Source organism: Mastigoproctus giganteus, chromosome 6, assembly GCF_048544385.1.
Source record: "Mastigoproctus giganteus isolate SK-2022 chromosome 6, ASM4854438v1, whole genome shotgun sequence".
Classification (NCBI taxonomy): Eukaryota; Metazoa; Arthropoda; class Arachnida; order Uropygi; family Thelyphonidae; genus Mastigoproctus; species Mastigoproctus giganteus.
Genome location: NC_143580.1, coordinates 16,050,218 through 16,077,618, shown reverse-complemented (window position 1 = coordinate 16,077,618; position 27,401 = coordinate 16,050,218). Strand labels below are relative to the sequence as shown.

Here is a 27,401-nt window from a genome sequence, read left to right as displayed (position 1 = left end):
GAGAAGCACGAACTGAGGCTTCATGTTGATTTACACGAATATTAAGGTAGTATGCTAGGGTAGTATGTACACCATTTGTGTAATTAACCAAGGGCAAATTTTAAATCGTATTATTTTTTTAAAAATTATTTAGCCACATTCCAGGTGAAATGTAAATAAAATACTATGAAAAACATCACCGTAATTCAACAGCTTCATACTTGGTAGATACTTGCAAGGGAGAGAAAACAACAAACATTAGCAAAAATGAAATAGGTTTTGGTTATTAAGATGCATTGAAAGGTTATATCAAGATATCATATCATGATCTATTAGGCTTAGCATTGTTCCAGAATTAGAGTTTGAAATGCTTACATGAAAGGATTACAATGAAAATGAGTGAACTGTTGATTAAAAGGTTTGACAATAAGAAGCAAAGAAAAATGAAAAAAGCAAACATTACACTGAGATGAGGATAATGGCAGTCAACAAATGGCATCAAGGGTGATGTGACCAACTGTTTGTAAAATTCAAATATAAATTGCATTTGAAAGGAAGACTAAAAATATCTATAAGGATGATATAGCCTTCCATGGAACTGAACCTTGAAGAGTAACTGAGTATAAAACTAATGTTTGGAAGTGCCATCAGAACTGCAAATACTATTTCAAGGTCCTTTGCACTAATTGCTCATTGTCGGCTTTTGTTCCCACAAGCAGTCTAGCATCAGCTGGACTGCCTGTGGGAACAAAATATTTATTATAATATGTAGCATTGTTAGGTATTATAATAAAAATGCTGAATGGGGTGAGATGCTATTTCTATTCCTCTTTTTTGGGGGGGGATAGACTATTGTTTTAAATATCCTAATTTTAAAACTTCTTCAAGGACATCACTAAAATAATTTTCTTAGGAATGAAATTCCTCATTCTACTTTAAACTCACATCTTTTACCTAAACCCTGTTTTTTTAGCAAATGTGCTAAGGTCATTCAGGATGACATAAAAGCATATCATAACTGACATGGAGAAAGACTTAATTTTATTCTTTGAAGAAATATACACACAAAGACAAAAAAACATTATGCAAGTTAGATATAGGCTAAAATTTTTTTTTGAATTTTGAATGAGAAAATTCAAGAGTACATACCAGAGAATGAAGAGAGATGTGAGGTTACACACAGAGTCTGGAGTATGGCTGTGCTTAGAAGACACTTATCTTCTAAATGTGGGAAAAGAGAAACATATAAGGAAGTCCTCCCAATTTTCTCATTCAAAGTTCACTTAAAGTTAGGAAAATATCTTTAACACAGAATAGTTTTCTTCATAATAAACTGACAATTATAGATTGTCAATACTAATAAATTAATTCCAAACAAGTGAATATCCATTAAAACTTAATGGAATTCAATTCCCAACGTCATTTCAAAAGTCTGCCTCTCACATTAACTCACTTAAATCATATACTTAGCATTTCTTTCATGCATTTCAATCATGGGCTTTTGCACTAAAAACCATCAGACATACCAATTAAACAAAAATTATTAAATATGCTTTTGAATAAAGGCTTGAAATCTACTGTAGTTTTCAGGCTTTTACTCAAAACTACTGTAAGCACTTTAAATTCATAACCATTAACCACTTAACAATCAGGTTTTAATGGTTTTAATGCTGTAACAGAAAAAATGTGCTCAAATTATTTTAGATTTTAATATGAACTTCATGTTAGGCACTCTATAGTTATATTTCAACAAGCAGTTTGGGTCCTTTTCAAGAAAGATTAAGTGTTCATGCTGATATTTTATTCTATTTAAATCCTGTAAATGCAACAATGTAAATAAAAAGAAAGAGCATAATAAGCATAACAAAATCTTTCTTACTTTTAAACCATCATCAGAATTTTCTTTTAAAACCCATTCAGCAAATTCTAATATAAGATTCAAATTATCTCTGCCTGAAATGAAAATATTTAAACAGACTTAATGGAAATTAATACATATAATTTCTTTTTAAAAAAAAAATATTCAGCAATACTCATTTAATGATATCATGTAACAAAAAATTCTTCAAAAATTATTTGTAAACATTCACACATTCCCCTAAAAATGTATTCAGATATTGTGACTAGATGTTTTTTTTAAAAGGTAACTTTTTTTTTTTTTTTTATGTGAACCCCAAACACGAGAGGTATTAGAACCTATAGTACTTAGTACCGTGCTTGGGTTGGAGGTTGAGAAGACGAAAGAAGATATTTGTTGACATTGGACTTGAACTTCTGTAGATTGTAATTTTCAGGAAATACATATGAAGGAAGGTTGTTCCAGAAAATGGCAGTTGAATGAATAAATGAGGAAGTTTTCTACTCTGTAGAAGAGGCATGCAGCAGAAACAGTACGTCTATGAGAAAGCGAGTGGAGAAACTCTGTTAGAGATGAATCATTAATTAACCTAACTGCCCTCTTCTGAATGGAATCAAGAAGCCTGAGAGAGGTTTTGGGGGCACCACCCCAGATGTGGGAACAATATTCCATGGCAGGGCGGATTTGCGATTTATACAGAGTGAGCAGCTGTTTGGAAGAAAAATAACGCCGAGAGCGAAAGAGAAAACCAAGTTTTTTAGATACAGAGGAAGCAATATTTGTAATGTGCTTGTGCCAAGAGAGATTAGAAGTCAGGGTAATCCCCAAAAGAGATATATCATTTTGCCTAGAAATCGGAGTGTCACTAAACATAAGCATAGGAGTAGAAGAATCCTTTTTGCGAGATATAAGACAAGACTGAGTTTTAGAAGGGTTGAAATTAACTAAGTTGTCTTTGCCCCACTGGAGAATTACCTGAAGATCGACATTTAAGGAATTGGTAGCAGATTTTCGAGAAGTTAAAGCTGATTGAGCAGGACAAGGTTTCTCAAAATGGAAAGTTGAATGCAATGTGCTATCATCGGCAAAACTATGGATAGGATTTCCAGTCAATGGAAGAAGGTCATTAATATACAAGAGAAAAAGAGTGGGGGAAAGAACTGAACCTTGGGGGACACCGGCATTAGTGGAAAAGTTAGAAGACAGAGAGCCATCTACCGTCACCCTCAGTGAGCGATCAGTGAGAAAACTGGATAACCAATTACTAAAAACAGTTGGCAAACCATAAGATGGAAGCTTGTTTAGAAGACCTTTATGCCAAACACGATCAAAAGCCTTTGAGATGTCAAGAGCAACTACTTGTGTTTCACCGAACCTTTCCATTGAATTAGTCCATAAATGGGTAACATAAGCCAGAATATCACCAGTGGATCGACACTGACGGAATCCATACTGGCGATCGTTGATCATATGGAAGGTTTCTAGGTGCTTTAAGAGTTGGAGGTTAATTGATTTCTCCATTACTTTAGAAAGAGTAGAAGTAATTGCAATGGGACGATAATTGGATGGGAGGGATTTGTCACCCTTTTTAGGAACTGGCTGGATATGAGCAAATTTCCAAGCAGAAGGAAAAACACCTTTGGAATAAGAAAGTGAAAAAAGGCGGCAAAGAATAGGAGTAAGTTCAGGAGCACAGGTTTTGAGAACAAGTGGAGAAATACCATCGGGACCTGGAGCTTTCTTAGCATCAAGATTCATCAAAATCCTTCTAATATCCTTTTGACGGAAGACCACAGGAGGCATTGAATGGAGCGTGTTGGGAATGGTGGGAGGTGTTTTACCAAGATCATTAATACATGAGCTGGAAGAAAAATGGGATGCTAGCAGGTCAGCTTTATCCTTGGCTGAAGTGACAACAGAACCATCTGGTTTGGACAGAGGTGGGAGCAGAGATGGGCAAAAGTTGCGTCCAATAGCTTTGGCAAGAGACCAGAATGCTCGGCTACCATCAGGGCAAGAAGCAAGTTTTCTACTCTTAGCCTGTTCGAACTCTAGTTTGGACTGATTAATAAGCTGATTAATAAACTACCAATCAATACACTGTTACACTATAATTATTAACTTTATTAATGGCATCATGTTCCAGAACATCTACAGGCCACTGATCACATGCATTACTCCTATCAACGATCAGACATTCTGATAACTGTACTACCACAGTGTGTGTTAATTTGTAGTTATCCCTTAATGTAAATAGTGAAGGAAATAGTTCTTTTAAAGTCATGATTAGGGAGATGTGTTCTTGATTAGAAACCTGGGTCTTGGATGAAAATGAGTAGTAGATTCTTTTCTACAAGAAATAAATTTATTAGATATGTGGGTTCAGTGTAGTGTGTTCTGCAGTTAATAACTGATAATTCCAAACTTCCTCATATGACTATACAATGTTGAAAGAATATACAAACGTTCCAAATCCAAAATTTCTAAATCACACAAACATTGAAATTGTAAAAAATTTCTTAATTTCTTCAAGTAAAGGGAAAATGTACAGAAAGAACTTTTTTTTTGCAGAATTTTGTGGCTGCAAAGAATTTCCAACTATATGTTACCATAGCATAATGTAAATTAAAATATTTAAATTAACAATAAATTAGCAGAATAAGTATGCCAAGTAGATGCAAATATAATGACAACATTTGAAACAAAAATAAATTAAAACAGTGAACACTAAGACCCATCTTGCTGGAAGAAAACAATAGTTGCAGAATTGCTGCATTCCGATTTGTTTATTTGTCATTGTACTTTATACACTACTAATTGTGACATCCATAATTACTTTTGGAAGAATAGCCAAAAATGTCTCGTGTGTGGGCCATACTTTCAGGACCCCAAAAACAATTTGTATTCACACATATCTGATTCTGAATGGCTATAGAGCTGTGGCTGTTTGAAATTTAAAAGGTGGCTATGCAATTTTCAATAGTAAAAAATAACAAAAATAATATATTAATAAATACAAATAAGCAGACACATACCTAGCAATATGTTTTTTCACACATATCTATGCATATGCTTATTTTTTTTTAAAAACTCCACAGCCAATTTTTAAAATTCAAATCTACTAAAGCTGTTGTTGTTATTTGGTTTTTAGGAGCATTAGCAACTAAGGCCATATTGCTCCGGGGATGTGCGGTGGTAATTCCCTGACCTTTCCGCATCCTCCATATTTGGTGGTCACAGGCTCGAACCCTGGTCTAATCAAGAAGCGTGTGCTATGCACTGGTGCTCCTACCCACCTGGCTACGGAGTCGCCTCTACTAAAGCCACGGGTCTGCAGCCATTGAGAATTGGACAAGTTTATATGAAGCTTTTTCATTGTTTGCAAGTCCTGAATCAATCCTGAAAGTATTGCATTTGAAAGTTTTCATTTGATACAGTAAAAGTATTCTTCAGTTTTTTTTTTAAATACAATGCTTAAATATGCTTTGTTTTAAATGATCAGAAAAAAAAACTGGCAAAAATATGTAATATGAATTATCCAATTACTAAAAAATAAAGGGCTTGCACAAACTTCATGGTAGGATTTAATGTAATATTAAGATAATATATGGTTAAAAAGAATACAATGATATAAACCAGTAAAATGTATTTAATAGATAACACAATAAAATACAATAGAAGCTTTCGAGACCGTCGCGTCTCTTTATCAACTAATTTGACTAAATTTTTGAATACAACGGTTATAGCCACGCATGCAGCGAGGCGTGTTATTTATTCAAGCTGGTTTCCTACTGTTGTCCCACGGACATGCGCTGTTTTACTCCACTGCTTGTCGAATTGTAAAATGGTTGTCTCTAGGATGGGGTGCAATCTCCTGCCTTTGCAGCGGTTTATAGCCTTTGGATTGTTCAATATGGCAAGTGACTCTAGCCATATGCAGTGGCGAAAGTGTCGTGAGTGGTCTACTATTTTGCAGTCACATTTGGGATTGAGATCGTGGTGGGTAGCCCAAAAATGCTCCGCGACTGTGGACTGGTCCGTCTCAGCAAGGCAGATTGCTCTTTCATGCTCCATAAGGCGATCTTGAAGATGTCTTGATGTCTCACCGATATAGCAGCTGTCACAGTCTCCACAGGTGATGCGATATATTACATTGCTGCGTAAGAGAGGTGTGACAGGGGCCTTCACATTGGAGATAAGAGAACATAGGTTTCTGCAGGGTAACTGTACGCATTTGATGCGGTAATCTCTGAGGATTCTTGAGATCCGTCCTGACACGCCTGGATAGTATAGAATGTAGGCTGTTGGTGTATTGTCCTGGTTCGGGGGTGTCTTGGGTGGGCTGCGAGTTCCTGTGCTTGTAATAGGCACCTGTCTAGCATGTGGGTTGGATAGCCACATTTGGTTAGGTCTGCCTTCACATAAGAGATCTCGCTGCCTAATTGCATCAGTGCTGGAATGGCTCCAAGCCCTGGAGAATAGAGTGCAGGCAGTGCTGTTGAGATGACTGGGTGCATGGCCAGATCTGTAGTTTGTAAATTGTCTGCACCACATAGGTTTACAGTATACCGAAGTCTCTAATAATGCAAAGTACTGCATATGGGTAGAAGTAACCCCAGAGAAACGTACCAACTGTGTGGTACTACACTTAAGGTGGTAGAAAATTAAAAAGACCTGGGAGTAATTGTGCAGGCAGATATGAAGTTTTCTGAGCAATTCAGACAGGCTGCCAGGGCAGGTCATGGGGGTTTTGTCAATGATATATAGGAATTTTGCTAGCAGGGAAAAGGAGGTGATTATCCCTCTGTATAAGGCAATGGTCAGGCCATGCCTTGAGTACATAGGCGAAAGTGTCGTGAGTGGTCTACTATTTCGCAGTCATGTTTGGGATTGAGATCGAAATAGTAGACCACTCATAACACTTTCGCCATCGCCTATGGCTAGAGTTACTTGCCATATTGAACAATCCGAAGGCCATAAACTGCTGCAAAGGCATGAGATTGCACCCCATCCCAGAGACAACCATTTTACAACTCGACAAGCGATGGAGTAAAACAGCGCATGTCAGTGTGACAACAATAGGAAACCAGCTTGAATGAATAACGCGCCTCACTGCACGCACGGCTATATCCGTTGTATTAAAAAATTAGTCAAATTAGTTGATAAAGAGACGCGACGGTCTCGAAAGCTTCTATTGTATTTTTATTGTGTTATCTATTAAATACGTTTTACTGGTTTATATCATTGTATTCTTTTTAACCATGGACCCCAAGTATACCAGGCCCATTTGTCATAAAAGATAATACATGGTTTCATTTTTCTGCTATAAAACATCTTTGGATGTTAGCTATGTTTCTAAATAAAGACCCTACTGCATTGTTTAATTAATAAAGTGAAGAGTCATTTGTAATTCACATTTCTGATTTCAGCTTGGGGTTCGTTAGACAGCAAGTCTGTTATTGACGAAAGCAATCACATATAACCTGCTGCACTTTAGAATTTGATTGGCATTTTTTCAGTACTTTTCCTGGAGGTCAAAAGATAGAAAAAATGCAGGAGGAGAGAGATTCAAGCTTGAAAGGCAATGCTGGTGGTCAACTCTCAGAGAACTGTCTACACCAGTCCATCACAATTATTTTGGAAACATATACAGTTGGATGAATTTCTGCTGTTGATATCTTTACATTTAAAAAAAAAAATCCAATAATTTATTACTTCTCACAGGTTATGAAGCTAAAACATGCACACAATTAATGAATGCTGTGGCAAACCTACCCAATGCATATGGCACAGAATCGTATATATCATGGCTGCAAATTATGCATTCCAAAGGTCTGTTTGTATATTGTGCAATGGTGACAAACTTTACTTTCTTGGTGGAAATGCAGCAATTTCCAGACAGACCAAATAGCCATCATAAAAAAAAAAAAAAAAAAAAAGGCATTTTGTTTTTCAATTTCAGAGAAAATTTCCCAATAATATTCCTCATATTCTTTTGCTATACTATATTAATCAACTGATATCTTATCATTAATTTTTGTACACTTTACTTCTCTTAAAACTTCTTGAGAATGTGTATTTATATGTTCACAATACAATCTTCTTGATAAAAATTATTAACAAATTACAAATATTTACAAAAGTAGGTTTAGAAAATATTACTCTGAGGGCTATTTAAGTTTTAAAACACCAAAAATCATGATACTTAAAACAGTTCTTTATGAATAAGCTAAGCACACAAACATTTGCACTAGAAAGGGAACAGTCTTTTTGTAAGCATTCAACTCTCATATTATAAGATTTCTATTTTGAATTGTCCTAGTGCCATTCCATAAATAACCAGCACTTTCCAAATGAGACAATTTTATTTCCGTAACACACGTTTGCCTAACTTATTTATATACATACAATGTACTGTGATGTTTAGCAGTTTATCAATTTTATTACAATTTAGTAGTTTTGCTAATTAGAAATTATTTAGTAATTAACTATACTTTTCTAGGCATCACACCTTTTTAAGCCTTTTTATTTAAATTTAGAGAACAATTCTTTCAAGTAAAACATTCAAATATATTTATATATTAACTAATAATGAGTACTTACCTAAATGTTGCAAGTACACTACTGTTTTTTCATTTCCCTTTAAAGGTGAATCAGGTTTTAAAGCATGCTCCTTTAGCAATTCTAAAGCTAGATAAAAAAACAAAACAAAAAAAATTTTACAACAAAATTTGTTTTTGAAACAAATTTAAAGTAAATTGTTAAAAGCTAACTGTTTAAAATAAGAAAAATGAAAAACAGAAGTTAAGTTGGCAAAGGTAAGGCAATCGAGAAACAATTCAGGTGCTAAATATATGGACAATCTCTCGTGGAATTATTATAAAATCATTCTTTAATCAACTGTTATACAGAATAAACCGGCGCCTCCGTAGTCAGGTGGGCAGGAGCAGCAGTGCATAGCACACGCTTCTTGATTAGACCGGGGTTCGAGCCCGTGACCCACCAAATACGGAGGCTGCAGAAAGGTTGAGGAAATGACCACCGCATATCCCCGGAGCAATATGGCCTTAGTTGCTAATGCTCCTAAAAACCAAATAACAACAACAACAGAATAAACCTAAAAGTCAAATTAAAAACAAAATTAGTCCTAAAAGTCAAATTAAAAACAAAATTAGTCCTAAAAGTCAAATTAAAAATCACAATAATTATCAACTGATTGGTTACACTAAAAATAAATGCAAGAAAACTTAGCAAACTGATTCAATACCTGCTAATACATCTAAAGAAAAAGTTGAATGTTAAATGCGTACTATTCTCTGTTGCTTCTCTGCTATGATATGATATCAAAAATAATTTTGATATATATTTGGATTTCAGGAAAGCTTCTGACACTGTTGGGCATCAAATACTATTGTACAAATTGGAGCAGAATAGTATTAAGGGTAAGTTGCTACAATGGATAAAAGGATGGTTGAGTGGGAGAAGACAGAGGGTGGTAATTAATGGGTGCTGCTCTTCGTGGACTAATGTTATTAGTGGAGTCCCACAGGGTTCGGTGTTGGGTCCCCTGTTGTTTTGTATATTTATCAATGATATTGATGAAGGTATATCAGACTTAGTGTCAAAGTTTGCAGATGATACAAAGGTTGGCAGGGTTGTTAATGACAGTAATGGCAGTGTGCTACTGCAACAGGATCTATATAATTTGGGCCGATGGGCTAAGAAGTGGCAACTGAAGTTTAACCTTGACAAATGCAAAGTACTGCATATGGGTAGAAGTAACCCCAGAGAAAAGTACCAACTATGTGGTACTACACTTAAGGTGGAAGAAAATGAAAAAGACCTGGGCGTAATTGTGCAGTCAGATATGAAGTTTTCTGAGCAATGCAGACAGGCTGCCAGGGCAGGTCATGGAGTTTTGTCAATGATATATATAGGAATTTTGCTACCAGGGAAAAGGAGATGATTGTCTCTCTGTATAAGGGATGGTCAGGCCACACCTTGAGTACTGCGTACAGGTCTAGAGGCCTCATTTTAGGAAGGATGTAGATTTGCTTGAGCGTGTACAGAGAAGGGCAACAAGATTGGTGAGGGGAATGAAGGGATCCACTTACCAAGAGAGGCTTAAGTTCTGTAAATTTCAGTGGCAGTGATCTGATTGAGGTGTATAAGGCCTTGAATGGGTTGAGCACGCTGAATTCTGATGGGATCCTTCCACTTGTTCAGATTACGAACCTAAGGGAGCATAAATTCAAATTAAGAAAAGACAGATGTAGAATAGATGTGCAGAAATATGCCTTTAGCCAGCGGGTGGTTAATTGTTGGAACAAACTTCCATCTGTCATTGTGGAAGTTGATAGGTTAAATAAATTTAAGGAGGAACTGGACAGGCATTTGGAGGGAATGGTGCGATTTTTTTTTGGCTGATGCTGCATAAGCTCATACACTTGCTTTCTTGCATCACATGCCACTACTACTACACTTTTGTTTCTTAGAATAATCTAATTTCAAGAACCATTTCAAAAAGAATACCTATACTCATAGTTTACAGCTTGAAGTGGTTTCACGAAAACTGTATACTGTAAGTGTGTGAAACTAAGGTGAAATTTTTACATATTTTATCTTAGCAGAACACCAGGGAATGGCTTAAAGTTGCATACTATAAAATTACTTGGTGCTTTTATCTTTTTAAAATTGACATTACTGGTATGGCTAAAATGACTTAAGTTCAGAAGTTTATAGTGCACCATTAAAATATAAAAATAATGTACTAATAGCACACTGGTTTAGGTTCATAACTTATCCATTGATGTAGTGATTTTTCTTAGAAAAAATCAAGGTAGTTAATTCATTAAATCAGGGGTGTTAATTTCAAGATCTATTAACTAGGCAGAGGGGCTGAAAAATGGCAACTGAGGCTTAACATTGATAAATGCATGGTACTACTGCAATTGGTAACATCAAACTCAAGATAGTTTAAAAAAAAAACCGAGGGGATGTGGAATCTGACATGAAGTTCTCAGCAGTACAGAATTCCAAGGGCAGTCTGCTACAACAGCTCATTAGGTTCTGTCAATGATATACAGGTACTTTGCACCTGTATATCATTGACAAAGATATACAGGTGCAAAGATAAAGAGTTGATATATCCCATACCCCTCTATAAAGGGAACACAGAGAGAGAGAGAGAGAGAGAGAGAGAGAGAGAGAGAGAGAGATATTTAGAAAACTCATTTTAGGAAGGAAAGAAATCTGTTGGAAACAGTACAGAGAAGAGCAAGAAAGTTAGTTGGGAACTAGGCACTTGTGCAGTGACGTAATTGAAGTGTTTAAAGCTTTAAAAAGAGGTTGAATATATATGATGCTAATAGCATTTTCACTCTTCCTACGATAATATATAGGAGAGGATATAAATTTAAATTGACAAAGGATGTTTACAGACATATTCACAAATTTGCCTTCAGAGAGAAGCTGACTGTTGGAATAAACTTCTGCATGGAACTGTCAGTAGTTTCATATATTTAAAGAGGGATTTCAACAAATTATTAGAAGGGATGGGCAAACGAAGTGGATAATTTGGGGGGGGGGGGGGGACTGATACCATACAAGCTTGCTGCCTTGCATAATTTTGCCAATACTAATACTAAAAACCCAGCTGATCAGCCATTCTTTGGTTATGTATCTAACAAGAGTGCTCCGAAAGATAAGTGAAGCAATATACTAGTTACCACTGTAAGTTGGCCAAAAACATTCCCATAAAGATCACATCCTTTCATTAAGGTTCCAGGCAGTCCCTTATATTATTAATTTCCCTGAAATTACTGCTGGCTGAGTGCTGTGAATACAGTTCAGTTGTCATTAAAAGCTATAATTTTAGTACATTTGTTTGTTTCTTTTTTAAAAAAATTGGATGATACTAATCATTTATTATCCTAATGCTTTATAATGTCAAAAAACAAGCCCAGCAGCCAAGTATTCGAAAATTTACTTAAGAATGGTAAGTACATTTTTTTGGTTAATATTTTGGCTGGCTCAAAGATTGTGTACTGGAAAACATTTCAATGATCGTCATCATCAGCCATTTTCAATCCACTGCAGGATGAAGGCTTCTCCAGCAACTTTCCAGTTCCTTCTGTTTTGTGCAATGGCCATCCATTTACTACCCACAAAGTCACGAATTTCATCTATCCATCTCCATCGTTGTCTTCCAGGTTTTCTTCTACCTCCCCTTGGGTACCATTCTGTTATTTTCTTAGTCCATCTGTCATCATGTCTTCGAGCTATATGTCCTGCCCAACACCATTTTAGTTCTGATAAGAATGTCCTTTACTTGAGTTTGTTGCCTAAACCATGTGTTTCTCTTCTTATCTAACAGTCTGATTCCCAATATAATTCCTTCCATTCTTCGCTGTGTAGTTCTCAGCTTCTCTTCAATTCTTTTGGTGAGTACCCAAGTTTCCGTTCCATAAATCATGGTGGGTAGTATACATTGGTTCATTATTTTACGTTTCAGACAAATTGGGATATTGCTCCTCAGTATGTGACTATATTTTGTGAATGCTATCCTTCCAAAATTTATTCTTCTCTTGACTTCCAGCCATTTATCATTATTACAGCTAATAACTTGTCCCAGATAAGTATATGACTCCACCTTTTCAATTACTGCTCCTTCAATCATTATGTCCCTTTCTGTGGCATACTTGTTCATCATTACTTTTGTTTTAGCCATATTCATCTTTAGTCCAAAATCCTTACTAACTGTGCATAACTGATTGAGATTTTCCCCTAATTCTTTGGGATCGTGGCTTATGACCACAATGTCATCTGCAAATCGTAAATGGTTTAGGTACTCTCCATTCACATCGACTCCTTTCTGTGACCAGTCTAATCTTCTAAAAGCTTCCTCAAAGGCAAACAACTTCGGAGATATTGTGTCTCCTTGTCGAACTCCTTTCTCAATTTTAAATTTGCTAATTTGCTAGACTTCTTTGTCTAGTCTAATAAAGGAGGTAGCGTCTCATATATTTTCTTCAAAATCATAACATATGAGGTATCTATGCCTTGTCTTTCCAGTGCACGAAACATTGCCTTATGCTGTATGGAGTCAAATGCGTTTTCATAATCCACAAATGCCAGGCATAATGGTGTTTTATATTTATTTGCTTTCTCCATTAGCTGTGATATTATGTGAAGGTGATCCATAGTTGAGAATCCTGTCCTAAAGCCAGCTTGCTCTTTCGGTTGATTCTCATCAAGTATTCTTTCTAATCTGTTAGTAATGACCCTTGCGAACAACTTGTAGATGTGCAATAACAAGCTAATTGGTCTATAATTTCCAATTTCTGATTTATCTCCTTTCTTATGCAGCAAAACTATGATTGCATTATTCCACTCCTCAGGCATCACACCTTTTCTAATGCATTTTATGAAGAGTCTTGCCAGTTTTTGTGTCAAGTCTCTTCTCAATTTTAACAACTCTGCAGTAACTTCATCTTCCCCTGGGGCTTTCTGATTCTTCATTTTCTTCAACGCATGTTCTACCTCATCAGGAAGAATATCAGATATGTCGTTACTAATTTGCGATCCCTCTTCCCCACTGCTAGCATCATTCCCTCGCTCCTTGTATAATTTTCTATAGTAGTCTTCTGCTATTTGAATTATGCCTTCTCTGCTATTTATAAGTATACCATCGCTGTTCTTCAGTTCCAGTATTATTTGTCTTTCTGTATTACTGCTCATGGCTGCTGATTTAAGTCCTTTGTTTTCCCTTAATGTTTGTTCTACTTTTTTTGTGTTAAATCTTCTTATGTCCTCTCTGAGTCTCTTTCTAATGACTTTGCATAACTCAGTATAGTCAATTTTCTCCTTTTCAGTGTTTATCTTGCTCTTCATTTGTCGTCTTCGGTTCATCATGAGAAGTGTTTCTTGACTAATTTTTTCTTCTTTGGATTTCTTTTTACCTATAGGTTTCTTGGGCTTTATCACTTTCAGAAAGTTGTAATATTCCTCGTTGATATCTTGGTCCTGAGCGGTCTGCAGAAGCTCAAACTTGTTCTTAAGTTCCAGTACATACTGCTTTTTCTCCTCTTCTGTTATCTCAAAGACCTCCGTATTATTTACTCGAGTCAGTTTTTTCCTTTCTTTTCTTACGTCTATATGAAGTGTGCATCTTACCATTCTGTGATCACTTCCAACATTTACCTTGTTCAGGATGGTAATATCATTTACGATATATCTTCTGTAAGTGAGGATGAAGTCAATTTCATTAGTTGTTAATCCATTTGGACTCTTCCACGTCCACTTCCTGTTCACCCTTTTCTTGAAAAAAGTGTTCATTACTGACAATCCTCGAGATTCTGCAAATTCCACGAGTCTTTCCTCTCTTTCATTTCTTTCACCAATTCCAAAATTTCCTACAGTTCCCGTTTCTATACTGTTTTGTCTCTTTCCAATCTTAGCATTGAAGTCTACCATAATGATATAGTGAGTTTTCTGCTCATCTAGAAGACTCTCAATTTCGGTGTACATTTCTTCAACCTCTTCATCATCATGGCTCGATGTCGGTACATAAATCATTAAAACCTTTAGCTTGTACCTCTTAGAAATCCTGAGTATTAGTCTTGACACCCTTGGTGATGTGTATTTTTGAATTCCAAAATGTTGTTTTTTATATCTTTATGGACCAGAAAGCCAACTCCACCTTCGCTCCTTTCACTGTTTCCATTGGTGTACAGCATATTTCCACTTGATAAACTTATAAGTGATTCATTTCTTCTTCTTCTTCTTTCAGCCAAACTGATGATATTCCAATTCACATTTTCTAATTTCAATTCATTTCAATTCAAAAAACATTTCAATACAACCTATTAAATGTCTAATGTTCTCAATGTGAAATTCGTTTGATTAGACTATCATAATATCATAAGATTAGATCATCATAATAAATTATTATATAGCTCACCTTTTCTGTGAAAACCTTTGGTATTGTACAGGATAATTAACTCGCTATATTTATGGTGCTTTTTCAGAACTTTTTCTGATTCTTCAAGATGACAATGATTATCTTTCATGCGAAGCAAAGAGGCAACCAGAGCATCATTTGTCTAAATAAAGTAAAGCCAATATTTTGTTAAAGTAAATAAATACACTGCCTTCTCTGAATGTAATTTGAATTTGATAATGATCTCATTTAACTAACAAAATCTATATTCTTTATAACACAGACATGAAAGGAAGATAATGAAAATTTAATAAACACCAACGATTCTAAGAGGAACATAGTTTTTTGCTATTGATAAAAAAAAAAAAACCTATGGATTAAATAAATTATTACTGATTATAGTGCATATCCCACTCAGTGCAGATAACATGGCAAAAAACAGCTGAAGAGATTTAAATGCCCGATACACATAACTTTAAGTAAAACTTGCAACAAATTATGAAATATTTTTTTGGCCACTGGTGTGATAAATGCACCCACAAGCACACTGAAGGGAGTGTGAACTTTATACACTATTCTTTGGAAGTATTCACAGAAAACGTTTTGTACAAGGAAACAAAATAAAAGTATCAAATTGGCTGGTATTCAGCTTTATTTGGTTCTACAGTATTTTTTTATTTTACATTTCTCGTAACAAAATGTATCTAAAATTATCAAATAACTAGCACAAAAAAAAAAGGCAAATTTCAAAACCAAATTAAGGAGATGGGAAAATGTTCAAAATGAGAAATATTTTTTACAAACCTGTAGGTAGCATTTGAGAAGAGTGGTATCTATTATTCTCAACAGTTCCTTCTTGGTACTGGCTATCCTGCAAACTGGATTCTCATTACTTTTTATCACTTCATGTCTAACCTATTAATACACAAAAAGCCATTTTTTTTAGTATTAACATAAACCCATATTCTAACATATAAAATCCTTTGAAAAATAAGCAAAAAGGGCAGGAAAAAAGAAATGACAACATCCAAACTGTTGTTCAAAATAAACAATACTGGTACAAGCAACTCAAGTTTTGAGAAAGTTAACAGCTTTTCCTTTTAAACTTATTCTGCTATATTCAAACATTTGGGAGAACAGGTGTAAAAAAAATTTTTGATACTTAAATACAGTGGGTTCCGGTTATTTATACCACTGGTTAATCGGGGCAGCTGTTTATTTGGGGCAAATCTTAAAAAACAGAACCCAATCGAGAAAATAGCCACGGTTTACTTCACTTAATTGGGACAACATGCCGTTTAATCAGGGCAGGAGACTGCAGCACTGGAGATTACCCTATGATTGTCTCCGACTATACCACGTGGTTCGGTCGGATTTCTGGAGGCCGCAACCATAAAACAATTAGCAGTCACCTGTTTATTGGGCTTTTCTGTTAGTGCAACCTATCATAAATGGATAGTAAACTCAAGCTTATTATGGTGAAACGTGTTTACACTTCCATGAAATCTTCAATCATATAAAAAAAATTAATTTTCAGAATCTTCTCTTCATTCCTATTTTGAAAGCTTCGTAGTTGTTGTTGTTGTTTGGTTTTTAGGAGCATTAGCAACTAAGGCCATATTGCTCCGGGATATGCGGTGGTCATTCCCTGACCTTTCCGCATCCTCCATATTTGGTGGTGACGGGCTCGAACCCCGGTCTAATCAAGAAGCGTGTGCTATGCACTGCTGCTCCTTCCCACCTGGCTACGGAGGCACCAAAAAAAGCTTCGTAACTTGTTACTCTGTTCTCACTTGCGCGTATTGTGTTACTTGCAATTTGTGTGTGCTGTGTTCTTTTTGATTGCTTATCTTTTTACTGTTTTAAATTTTAAACCCCACCCACAAATGTCAGTGAACATAAATGTCAACTATTTCACCTATCATTTAATTTTTTAATTGGTAAGGTAATAAAGGGTAAATTTGTGCTTAATATATCTTTACTTTTATAGCCTGTGGATAATATTCCTCCTATTTTCGCTTATTACACATCGTATAGTGAATGGTACTTTACTATGGTGAGTCCATCGTAACGTGATTTGATTGTACAGTGAACCAATTGTAAAACAGGGGTCCATTGTATTTTTAACTATTTACATGAAACTTCAGATAATTGGGGCAGTCGCTTAATCGGGCCAAAATGCACTAGTCCCGATGTGTCCCAAATAACTGGAATCGACTGTATTAAATTTGTAGTGCTTAACTTTATTAGTAGGTGAAACAAACAAACAAACAAACAAAGCAAAACAAAAAAAAAAAAAAAAAAAAACTGACCTGAACTAAATATTCAGTTAAGGAAAACAAACCATTCTCCAAATCATCACCTTGGAAATCCGGTAATTTATAAGGGTAATCAAACTTGCTACGGCAATAATCAGGCAGGAGACCATGAAACAGTCCAATCACATATGGTACATCTGAAAGAATGTGTGTTAAAGTTAATATCAGCATTAGATGTATAAAAATCATATAAAGAGACTGAGAATAAGAAATTATTTAAAAGAGCACTGACTAAAATTTCAAGAGGAGGATGAATATGCTTCAATAATGACAAAAAAAAAAAAGAAGGGGGGTAAGTTCATTTTGATTATCAAGACAACATATCACTAATAACATAATAATGAGCATCAAAGCCCATTGAACTCAATGAGTGATTCCATACTATAACTTAATTGTACTTATCACAAAAAAAAAAAGATGAAATATAAACAAATTCTATTTGTGCTATCATCATCCGATATGAAATGTGTGAAATACAGTCAGTTCTGTTATAACGCACATTTTTGCCACATGAATTTGCTCCAACGCAACTGATATATTAGGGATCGATGTGAGTATAACGTAATTTTGCCTGCGAGTAACACTAGGTGAATGAAAAACCCGGTGCCAAGCTGAACGTAGCGACCTGCACAGCAATACACACAAGTTTATGAAGCTTAAAAAATGTCAAATGTGTGAGAGCTGTATTTCCCATTTACTGTTATTGTATTAGTCAGAGACACACTGTTGTCATTCACTGTATTCTCAAGATAACACGCGATATCGCAGGCTGAATCATGTTTTGAGGAGCTCACACTTTTCTGTTCGAACAGACATTTTGTGAGGGGTGATGCGTGAGCAGAGGAGCACATTTCTAGAGGTCACTACCATAAAACAATAAAAAAAAAAGTGCAGTTCCCAGTTTACAGGGGACTTTTCAGTTAGTGCAATCTAATTATAAATGGGTAATAAATCTGATCTTATTTAATACCGATAGCTGGAATTCTGTGGGTTTTTACGTTATTATGGTGAAATGGTTTCCCCTTCTATGAAATCTTCAATCATATAAAAAACATATAAGTTTTCAGAATTTTCACTCCATTCCTATTGGTTAAGCTTCGTAAACTTGTCTCACTTGTGCAATTTGTGTGTCCCGTGTTCGTTGTTATTGGTTGCTTATCTTTTTTGCTGTTTTAAATTTTACAATCCAAAAAAGAAAATGTCAGTGAACAGAAATATCAATCAAACAAATTTCATATCTTGTCATATATTTATTTCAGTAAATTTAAGATGTTTAAACCTGTGTTAGCAATTTTATTGGGTTTCTAACTTTTTTTAGTGTTTTATTTACCAGACTGAATTTACCAGTGTTTGGCAGACTAAGTGGAAATGGACATCATTGAGATTGAAATTGAGACCGCGTATATTTGTGAAATGAATGAGGAAGTTTGAGAGGTCTAGATCTTTTCACAGATAAGTTTGTTCTATTAGTCTGATTATTCATGATGTATTCAGTAGTAAGAAAAGGTAGAGAGGACATGTATGAAGTAATGCAGTTTTTGGATAAGGCATACACACAGGAAGAATGTTTTTTTTTTATATAAACACCCCAAAACACGAGAAGTATTAGAACCTATAGTACTTAGTACCATGCTTGGGTTGGAGATTGAGAAGATAAAAGAAGATATTTGTTGACATTAGGCTTGAACTTCTGTAAACTGTAATTTTCAGGAAATATGTATGAAGGAAGGTTGTTCCATAAAATTGCAGTTGAATGAATAGACAGGGATGATGAAAAGTTGGTTCTGCAAGTTTGAAGTTGGACAGTAAATGGATGTTGGCAGCATGTGTTCGTACTGTTTTGAAAGAGAGAGCAGGAATTATAGAAGCCAATTCAGAACAGTGCCCATGGAAGTATCTGTAGAAAAGGCATGCAGCAAAAACAGTACGTCTATGAGGCAGAGTGGAGAGAGACTGTATAAGATAAGTATTAATTAACCTAAACTGCCCTTTCTAAATGGAATCTAGAAGCCAGAGAGAGGTTTTGTGGGCGCCGCTCAGATGTGGGAACAATATTCCAGAGTAAGGCAGATTTGCGATTTGTACAGAGTGAACAGCTGTTTGGAAGAAAAGTAATCCCAAGAGTGAAAGAGAAAACCAAGTTTTTTAGATGCAAAGGAAGCAATACAGCTGACTCTCTATTAACTGGGATCGGATTAACCGGGACACTTCAAGATTCCCAATTAAAAAAAAAAACAAAAAAAAAAAAAAAAACCAACTGGAAATCATAAAATTCAAGTAATAACTAGAATATGTATAAACAGATGTTTTGCAAGTTGTAAATAAGTGACAAGCGGCATTATAAGTCGTAATTGGGAAATTAGTGTACCTATTATCTTGCAACCCCCGTTGTCTTCACACCCGCAGCTTAAAAAAAAAAAAAAAAGAAAGAAAGAAAGAAAAAAGAGTACAAATGTTTAGTTTGTTTTAGTGCGTTGCGTCGATTATTGCGTTCCGTTGCACTGCAAAAAGACAAATTTTGTTTTGTTATTTATGTCAGGGATGTCGAAATTTTTTTTATAGTAAATTCTTTTTTTTTTGTTTAGAAATCGTGAAAATGATGGGTAAACGCAAAGGAGTTGTGCTTTCAGTTAAACAAAAACTTGAAATTATTCAAAAGTTTGAAAACAGTGCATCCATTAAATCTCTAATGAACCATTATAATATTGGTGAAAAAACCATACGCAACATCATAAAAAATATAGGAAAGCTATAGACTTAAAATCGACATTGCAAAAAATAAAGGGAAGCATTGTATTGGACACGCAAGGAGTGGGTGGTAAGTTTTTTATCTATCATCATATTTTTACATAGGTTGCTGAACATTTTTCGATACAGTAAGTCTCCAACTTACGCAACTACAAAAAAAAAAATAAATAAATAAAATAAGCAATCAATACGACGATCATGGTACACACAAATTTCACAAGTGAGATACGGAGTAACAAGCAAAAAAATAAGAAAGAGAAGATTCTTACAATTTATTTATGGCTTTTTTTTTTATATGACTGAAGATTTCAGTGAAGGGGGACACACGTTTCACCACAATAACGTAAAAACCTACAGAATTCCAGCTATCGGTATTTTTGCAAATGCAATTAAATCGAATTTACTACCCGTTTATAATTAGATGCACGAACAGAAAAGCCCAATAACCCGGAAAGTGCAAATTGTTTTATGGTAGTGACCTCCAGAAATGTGCTTCAGCAAATTGTGAGCTCGCGTGGAGTGATAATAGTGAGTTTTCGTCTAAACCCTGTGAAGTTCTTTACAGAAAATTTCATTTTGACTGTTATCATGGTGCCGACTAAGAGGATAAGTGACAGTGGTGCTAGTAAATCTACCAAGAAAAGGTAAGCGATCAATTTGGATCAGAAGATCCAACTAATAAGAATGTATGAAAATGGTCAAACATTAACAAGTATCGCGCTGAATTTAGATTTGTCAATAATAATATAGTAGCAATATGTTATTAGGCATTCCCGAGTTACGTAAAATTCGATGAATTAAGAAGTCCTGGAACGTATCTCTTACGTATGTCGAGGACTTCTGTATTTTTGGATTAACAGGGAAATCGATTATCCGGGATTTGTTTTTTACCATCTATCCCGGAAAATCGAGAGTCTACTGTATTTGTATTGTGCTTATGCCAAGGGAGATTAGAAGTCAGTTAAGTTAGTTAATCCCCAATAGAGAAATATCATCTTGCCTAGAAATCAGTGTCACCAAAGATAAGCATAGGAGCAGAAGAATCCTTTTCGCAAGATACAAGACAGGACTGAGTTTTAGATGGATTGAAATCAGCTAAGCTGTCTTTGCCCCACTGGAGAATTACATGGAGATCAGCATTTAAGAAACTGGTAGCAGATATTTGAGAAGTTGAAGCTGATTGAGCAGGGCAAGGTTTCTCAAATTGGATTTGGTTTTTTTTTTTTTTTTTTTTTAGGAGCATTAGCAACTATGGCCATATTGCTCCAGGGATATGCGGTGGTCATTCCCTGACCTTTCCGCATTATCCGTATTTGGTGGGCACGGGCTTGAACCCCGGTCTAATCAAGAAGTGTGTGCTACGCACTGCTGCTCCTGCCAACCTAGCTACGGAGGTACCTCTCTCTCTCAAATTGGAAAGTGGAATGCAATGTGCTATCGTCAGCAAAACTATGGATAGGATTTCTGGTCAAAGGAAGAAGATCATTAATATACAAGAAGAAAAGAGTGGGGGGAAAGAACTGAACCTTGGGGGACACCAGCATTAGTGGAGAGGTTAGAAGACAGAGAGCCATCTACCATTACTCACCTAAAGTGAATGGTGAGAGAGAAAACTGGATAACCAATTACAAAAACAGTTGGCAAACCATAAGATAGAAGCTTGTTTAGAAGACTTTTATGCCAAAAACGATCGAAAGCCCTTTGAGATGTCAAGAGCAACAGCTTATGTTTCACCGAACTTTTCCATTTAATTTGTCCATAAATGGGTAACATAAGCCAGAATATCACCAGTGGATCAACACTAACGGAATCCATACTGGCGATCGTTAATCAGGCAATTATAGGTAGTTTAAGAGTTGACAGTTAATTGATTTCTCCATTACTCTAGAAAGAGAAAAAGTAATTGGATGGGAGGGATTTGTCATTCCTTTTAGGAACTGGCTGGATATGAGCAAATTTTTCCAAGCAGAAGGAAAAAGACCTTTGAAATAAGAAAGTGAAAAAAGGCAGCAAAGAACAGGAGTAAGGTCAGGAGCACAGGCTTTGAGAACAAGTAAAGAAATACCATCAGGACCTGGAGCTTTCTTAGCATTAAGATTCGTCAAAATCCTTCTGACATCCTTTTGACGGAAAACCACAGGAGCCATTGAATGGAGTGTGTTGGGAATGGTGGGAGGTATTTTAACAAGATCATTAATACATGAGTTGGAAGAAAAATGGAATGCTAGCAGGTCAGCTTTATCCTTGGCTGAAATGACAATAGAACCATCTGGTTTTGACAGAGGTGGGAGCACAGATGGGTGAAAAAAGCAAATTTTCTACTCTTAGCCTGTTCAAAATCTAGTTTGGACTGATTAATAACTGCTTTACAATTGATGTGAGCTTTGGTGTAGGCAGAAAATGAAACTGAAGAATTGGAAACAAGCCAATTAAGATATTCAACAATCTTCTCTTGAACAGAATTGGCACATTTATTGGAAAACCAAGGTTTAGATGAAGGATGAGATTTTAAAGTGGAGTGTGGAATAAAGGATTCCATTCCTGCAAGAATAATTTCACTGACACGATCTGAGCAAACATTGACATCAGAAGTTTTGAAACAGTAATCCGACCAAGGAAAAGAAAAGAAATCTCGCAGGTCATCCCATTTTGCATTCTTGTGATGCCAAACAACACGAGGTTGGGGATAGCCATGAGATAATGGCTCCATTGGAGAAGAGAGAATCACCAAGTTGTGATCTGAGGTGCCTAAAGGACCACTCGCTTCGACCGTGTACTTAGAAGGGCTGTTCGTGAGAAAAAGATCAAGCTCAGTTGAAAAAGATCAGTTGGCTGTATGATTAGGATTGTCCGGTATTCTTGTAGGTAAATGAACAATCTGTGCAAGGTCATTAGTAATTGAAAAAGTCTCAGCATGTACTATCGTCAGCAAAACTACGGATAGGATTTCTGGTCTGGATCTGGATCTCTCTCTGGGTCTGTGTGACTAGAGAATGGAAGCCAGCTGGAGATGTGAACATTAAAATCACAAAGGAAAATTACCTCACCGTTAGGAAAGTTGGACTGGGGAAAGTCAAGTTGCAAAGAGAGGAAGTCAAAGAGCTCCAAGTGATTAGTGGAGTTAGGAGAACGGTAAAGACAACAGATGAATTTGACACAATGAGGTAGAGAGATTTTAAGAGAAGGTCGAAAAGAGGAGATTCCAAATTACCAAGTCTCTGGCAGGGAATATCAGAATGGACACATGCACAAGTACCACCTTTGAGACGAAAGGAATCATACAGCGGATAATTTGGGCAATTGAAATGAGCAGTGGTTGAATCAACTGATAACTGAGATTCTGTCAGAAAAAGTACATGGGGTTTGGCAGACTGAAAGTGGAAATGGACATCGTTGAGATCAGAACTGAGACCACGTATATTTGTGAAATGGACTAGGAAGTATTTGGGAGGTTTAGATCTTTTCGCAGATAAGCTTACTCTATTAGTTTGATAATTCATGGTGTATTCAATAGTAAGAAAAGTGGGGGGGGGGGACAGGCTGTATGAAGTAATGAAATTTTTGGATAGGGCGTACACGTGGTAAGAATATACCCAGATCCTTGACATAACGTGGCCTCGACAATGCTCCCCGAATACACACTACTCGGACTGCCTCCAGTCACTATCTGGCAGAGTAGAGGTAGCAAGATTATACACTAGCTGATCCGGAAGCCTCCTAAAGAGTTACCAATAGGTCTGGTCCGGTGTACTAACTAGCGGCCGGCCTGCGAACACCGTTTTAGAGCTGTACCCTCGAAATGTAAGGAATATTGGATCTCGCCACGACGTTCATCATAACCTTACCTCATAACCTTACTCTATTAGTTTGATAATTCATGGTGTATTCAATAGTAAGGAAAGTGGGGGGGGGACAGGCTATATGAAGTAATGAAATTTTTGGATATGGCATACACATGGTAAGAATATACCCAGATCCTTGACATAATGTGGCCTCGACAATGCCCCCTGCATACACACTACTTGGACTCCTACTCACTATCTGGCAGAGTAGGGGCAGCAAGATTATACATTAGCTGATCTCGAAGCCTCCTAGAGAGTTACCAATAGGTTCAGTCTGTTGGACTATCTGGCGGCCTGCCCGTGAACACACTGTTTTACAGCTGTACCCTTGATATATAAGGAAGGTTGGATCTTGCCATGATGTTCATCATAACCACAAAAGAATGCACACGTACTGTATGATGGAAGGATTAGGGGGTGGGGTTGCCGGAGCTTTTCTGTGGAGACTAAACATGGATTCCACCACTTCAAGTCAAGTCTCCAATAAGCAAATTGGTAGTACTGCACCAGTTAATGAGTCATCTACCACCTATTAGACAGACATGCATTATAAAAAAGACCCCCCCAAAACCAGTAATAATGTGTTTAAAATAGAGAAATGCAAGGCATTAAATAAATTAATGATACAAATTCATACAAAAGAATTATTAATTATAAAGTAAATCATGCTATAATATTATATTATGATTTATATTATAACATCAATAACAGCATCTATTATTATAATTCATATAATAACACAAAATATATAATAAAATCGATTAAACTAATAAACAAAGTTATCAAACATTGTCAAAATATAAGGAAGAATTCAAAATATAAAATTTTGTTTTCAGTATTTTTTTTGGGAGGGGATTCCATTCTTAATGGAATCTTCAAGTTTCCAAGATATCCACTACAATAGGGGGAAATTCTTTCACTACTGCAGAGCCTTCCAAAACTGTTGGAACAATTTGTGGAACAAGCGCACAGAAGGAATGCCAGTGGCATGGCAACACAGTATCAATGGATTTTAATCCGTGATTATTGTGGGACAAAATCTGCAGTAAGAACAAGTGTGATCTGAAAAAGATACTCCTGATATGTATGCAATAATTGGAAGGCAACGTTGCAGATAACTGCCAAAATTTTCAGCGCTTGACAGCAGGAATCCCACTTCCTCCACAGCAGCAGCACAAAACTCAAGACATCTGCAGATATCAATCTACATGCTTCTCTAATCAATATATTAATCAGTGTGTTCTTCAGTTCAGCACTGAAGAAACCACAAGGTGCAGTGAATTGCAAATGCACCCCGATCTTGCCCTCTGTATAGACAGTCAGATTGTGATCTGGAGGAGGAATCTGAATATTCTTGAAGAACTACTTTTTAATTCCATAATGAAAATGCTGCACCAGACAGTAATGGTCCATCTCAAGATGACAACTTCTCAGCCTAAAGGGCACAAATTGTACATGAATGGTGATCAGAGCACTATAATAATATGCAGTATTGTCCAAAACTTAGGCAGTGTCATTATAACTTCATTGAGAATCTGCAAGGTCATCTGTAACAGATTTGAAATAGGTCTCAGCAATTAATTAATCTTATGGATCTAATGGTCATTCTCAAATAGGAAAGAAACAATATCATTAAAACACCTTCACACACCTAGTTAAATCCATGCCATGCAGGATTACCAACAAAGGTGAATCTCTGCATGTTATTAGGTAAGTTTTCAATATTTTGGTAGGGCAGTGTATATTAATATATAATTTACAGACCCTTTAGGTTGCTTAATTGATTTAAATAAATTTCTTAATGTTAAATGGATGCTGTTAAATGTTAATATAACTTTTCATAACTTTTTTCAAAATCTTTTCTTCCAGACAGTTTCTCTTTACTCTGACAAAAATTTATGAATTTTACTGACTAGCATGACAGAACATGTGAACTAAATTTCTTTCTGATTTATTATTTATTAATTTTATTGGTAAAATAAAAAAATCATATACATGCCAATCACGATTTTTTAAAGCAGTTTTTTATTTAAACAGAGATCAAAACAAATTTTTTTTTACTTATATAAAATTTATAAATAGAATTAAACTTACCTGTGTTAAGCTTTACAAATATATCCATTGCATCTTTGAAATTTTTATTGGAAAATAAATGAAAAGCATAAAGGTTTTCAATGTGTTCAATATATTTCTGCTTTCCATCTTCAATCATATTCTGTTTAAAAACATATATTCAAATTAAAATGATATATTTAGCTATAATCGAATAAAATAATGGATTAAAGTAAAATTTTAACAAGTAAACTCATTAAACACTTTCACTACTGATATTGCTATATGGCAGTGTCTCAGGTTTAATCCTATTATAAGACTCATGACAATCAGTGCTTTCTATATAATTGCTGCATAACACAGTGGTATCAATTCTAACATTGTTGGGTGCAGCTTTATCAACTTTTAACTAAAAATATAGACATGTAATTTATCATTGTGGTTTTGGAATTTTTTTATGATTTCTTTTAATGTTTTGAAATATGGATAACTCAAATGATACTTCTAATCACAGTGAAAATGCCAGGGTTTTTAAAAATGGATGCATTTATTGCATCCATTTTTAAAAACCATGAAGATATTTGATTTAAACTTGATATGATATAGCTATGTTTCTATTTTGAGGGGGGGGGAAAGAAAAAGGGAGTGATGAAAATTATTTATGAGATGACCTGATATAAAAAAACAAATTTTTTTGATAATAAGAAACAAACAATATCAAAGGTGTCTAAATAAAAGAATGTTGATAACATTTGGCTGGCAAATGCTTATTAAATGCCTTTTATATGAAAATTAGTGCCCTATACAGCATATCTTTAACAAAAGTAATTCACAAAACTTAAATTGTAGTGCTCTGAATGTACATATATAAATCAGTTCTTACCGCTAAATGAATTGCTAGCTCAAACTGTTTATCTTGTAATAACTGCCCAATTTGCTTCTGTTGATCTACAGCACAAAGTTGCCACACATCACAAGCTGATGCAACAAAGACATTTCCTCTGAAATGAAAACAATTTAGGTTCATTGGTACAAAGACTATAACACTGCCAAAACTTCAACAGAAAATGCATTTATATTTCCAAATTAAGGCTTAATAAGAATTAATTGACAATCTCTTTTATTGTTACCTAGCAAAAAACATCAAAGTAATAAACATAATGGCTTACCCTTAAAGGTTATGTTTTTAATTTTTATATATTTAATTATATTTTTAAGATATAATTAAATATATAAAGGAAAATATAATTAAATATATAAAAATAAATAAGACAAATTATACTGGTTATTCAAAATTTTTAATTTATTAACTATAATATTCATTTATTACAAACAAAAATTAGAGTGCAACATTTATTTCATTTTGTGGGACAACTGTAAAGGTAACTCAATGATTCAATCAAAAAAAATGGTATATCCCTCCACCCATTCAACTTCAAAAAACAGTTAAAAGTCATTTTTTGTATTTCCAAAATTATTATTCAAGTTCCCGAATACAGCAATATAAGTACCTTTTTCCACAAGCTATTAAACGAGCCTTGGGTAACTCCATATTCTGAATCAAAAGTCTTTGCTCTGGTGCACGCACCTCCACATAAGATGGCAGCAGAGCTATTAAGTATGGCTGATCTTCTCCTAAGGAGAAATATTTTAATCTAAAAATT

General features: G+C 35.3%; 1 protein-coding gene across 1 annotated transcript in view; it reads right to left on the bottom strand.

Moving 5' to 3' along the window:
• Positions 1–27,401, bottom strand: part of LOC150084006 (vam6/Vps39-like protein) — a 101,581-nt gene that overhangs the window by 62,191 nt on the left and 11,989 nt on the right. The window contains exons 4-11 of the mRNA XM_090375698.1: positions 27,249–27,392; positions 26,621–26,738; positions 25,780–25,900; positions 17,090–17,232; positions 15,582–15,692; positions 14,799–14,940; positions 8,441–8,527; positions 1,859–1,932 (exon numbers count right to left, since the gene is read on the bottom strand). Of these exons, the coding sequence (XP_090231824.1) occupies positions 1,859–1,932; positions 8,441–8,527; positions 14,799–14,940; positions 15,582–15,692; positions 17,090–17,232; positions 25,780–25,900; positions 26,621–26,738; positions 27,249–27,392 (940 nt within the window). The remainder of the gene's footprint in view (positions 1–1,858; positions 1,933–8,440; positions 8,528–14,798; positions 14,941–15,581; positions 15,693–17,089; positions 17,233–25,779; positions 25,901–26,620; positions 26,739–27,248; positions 27,393–27,401) is intronic.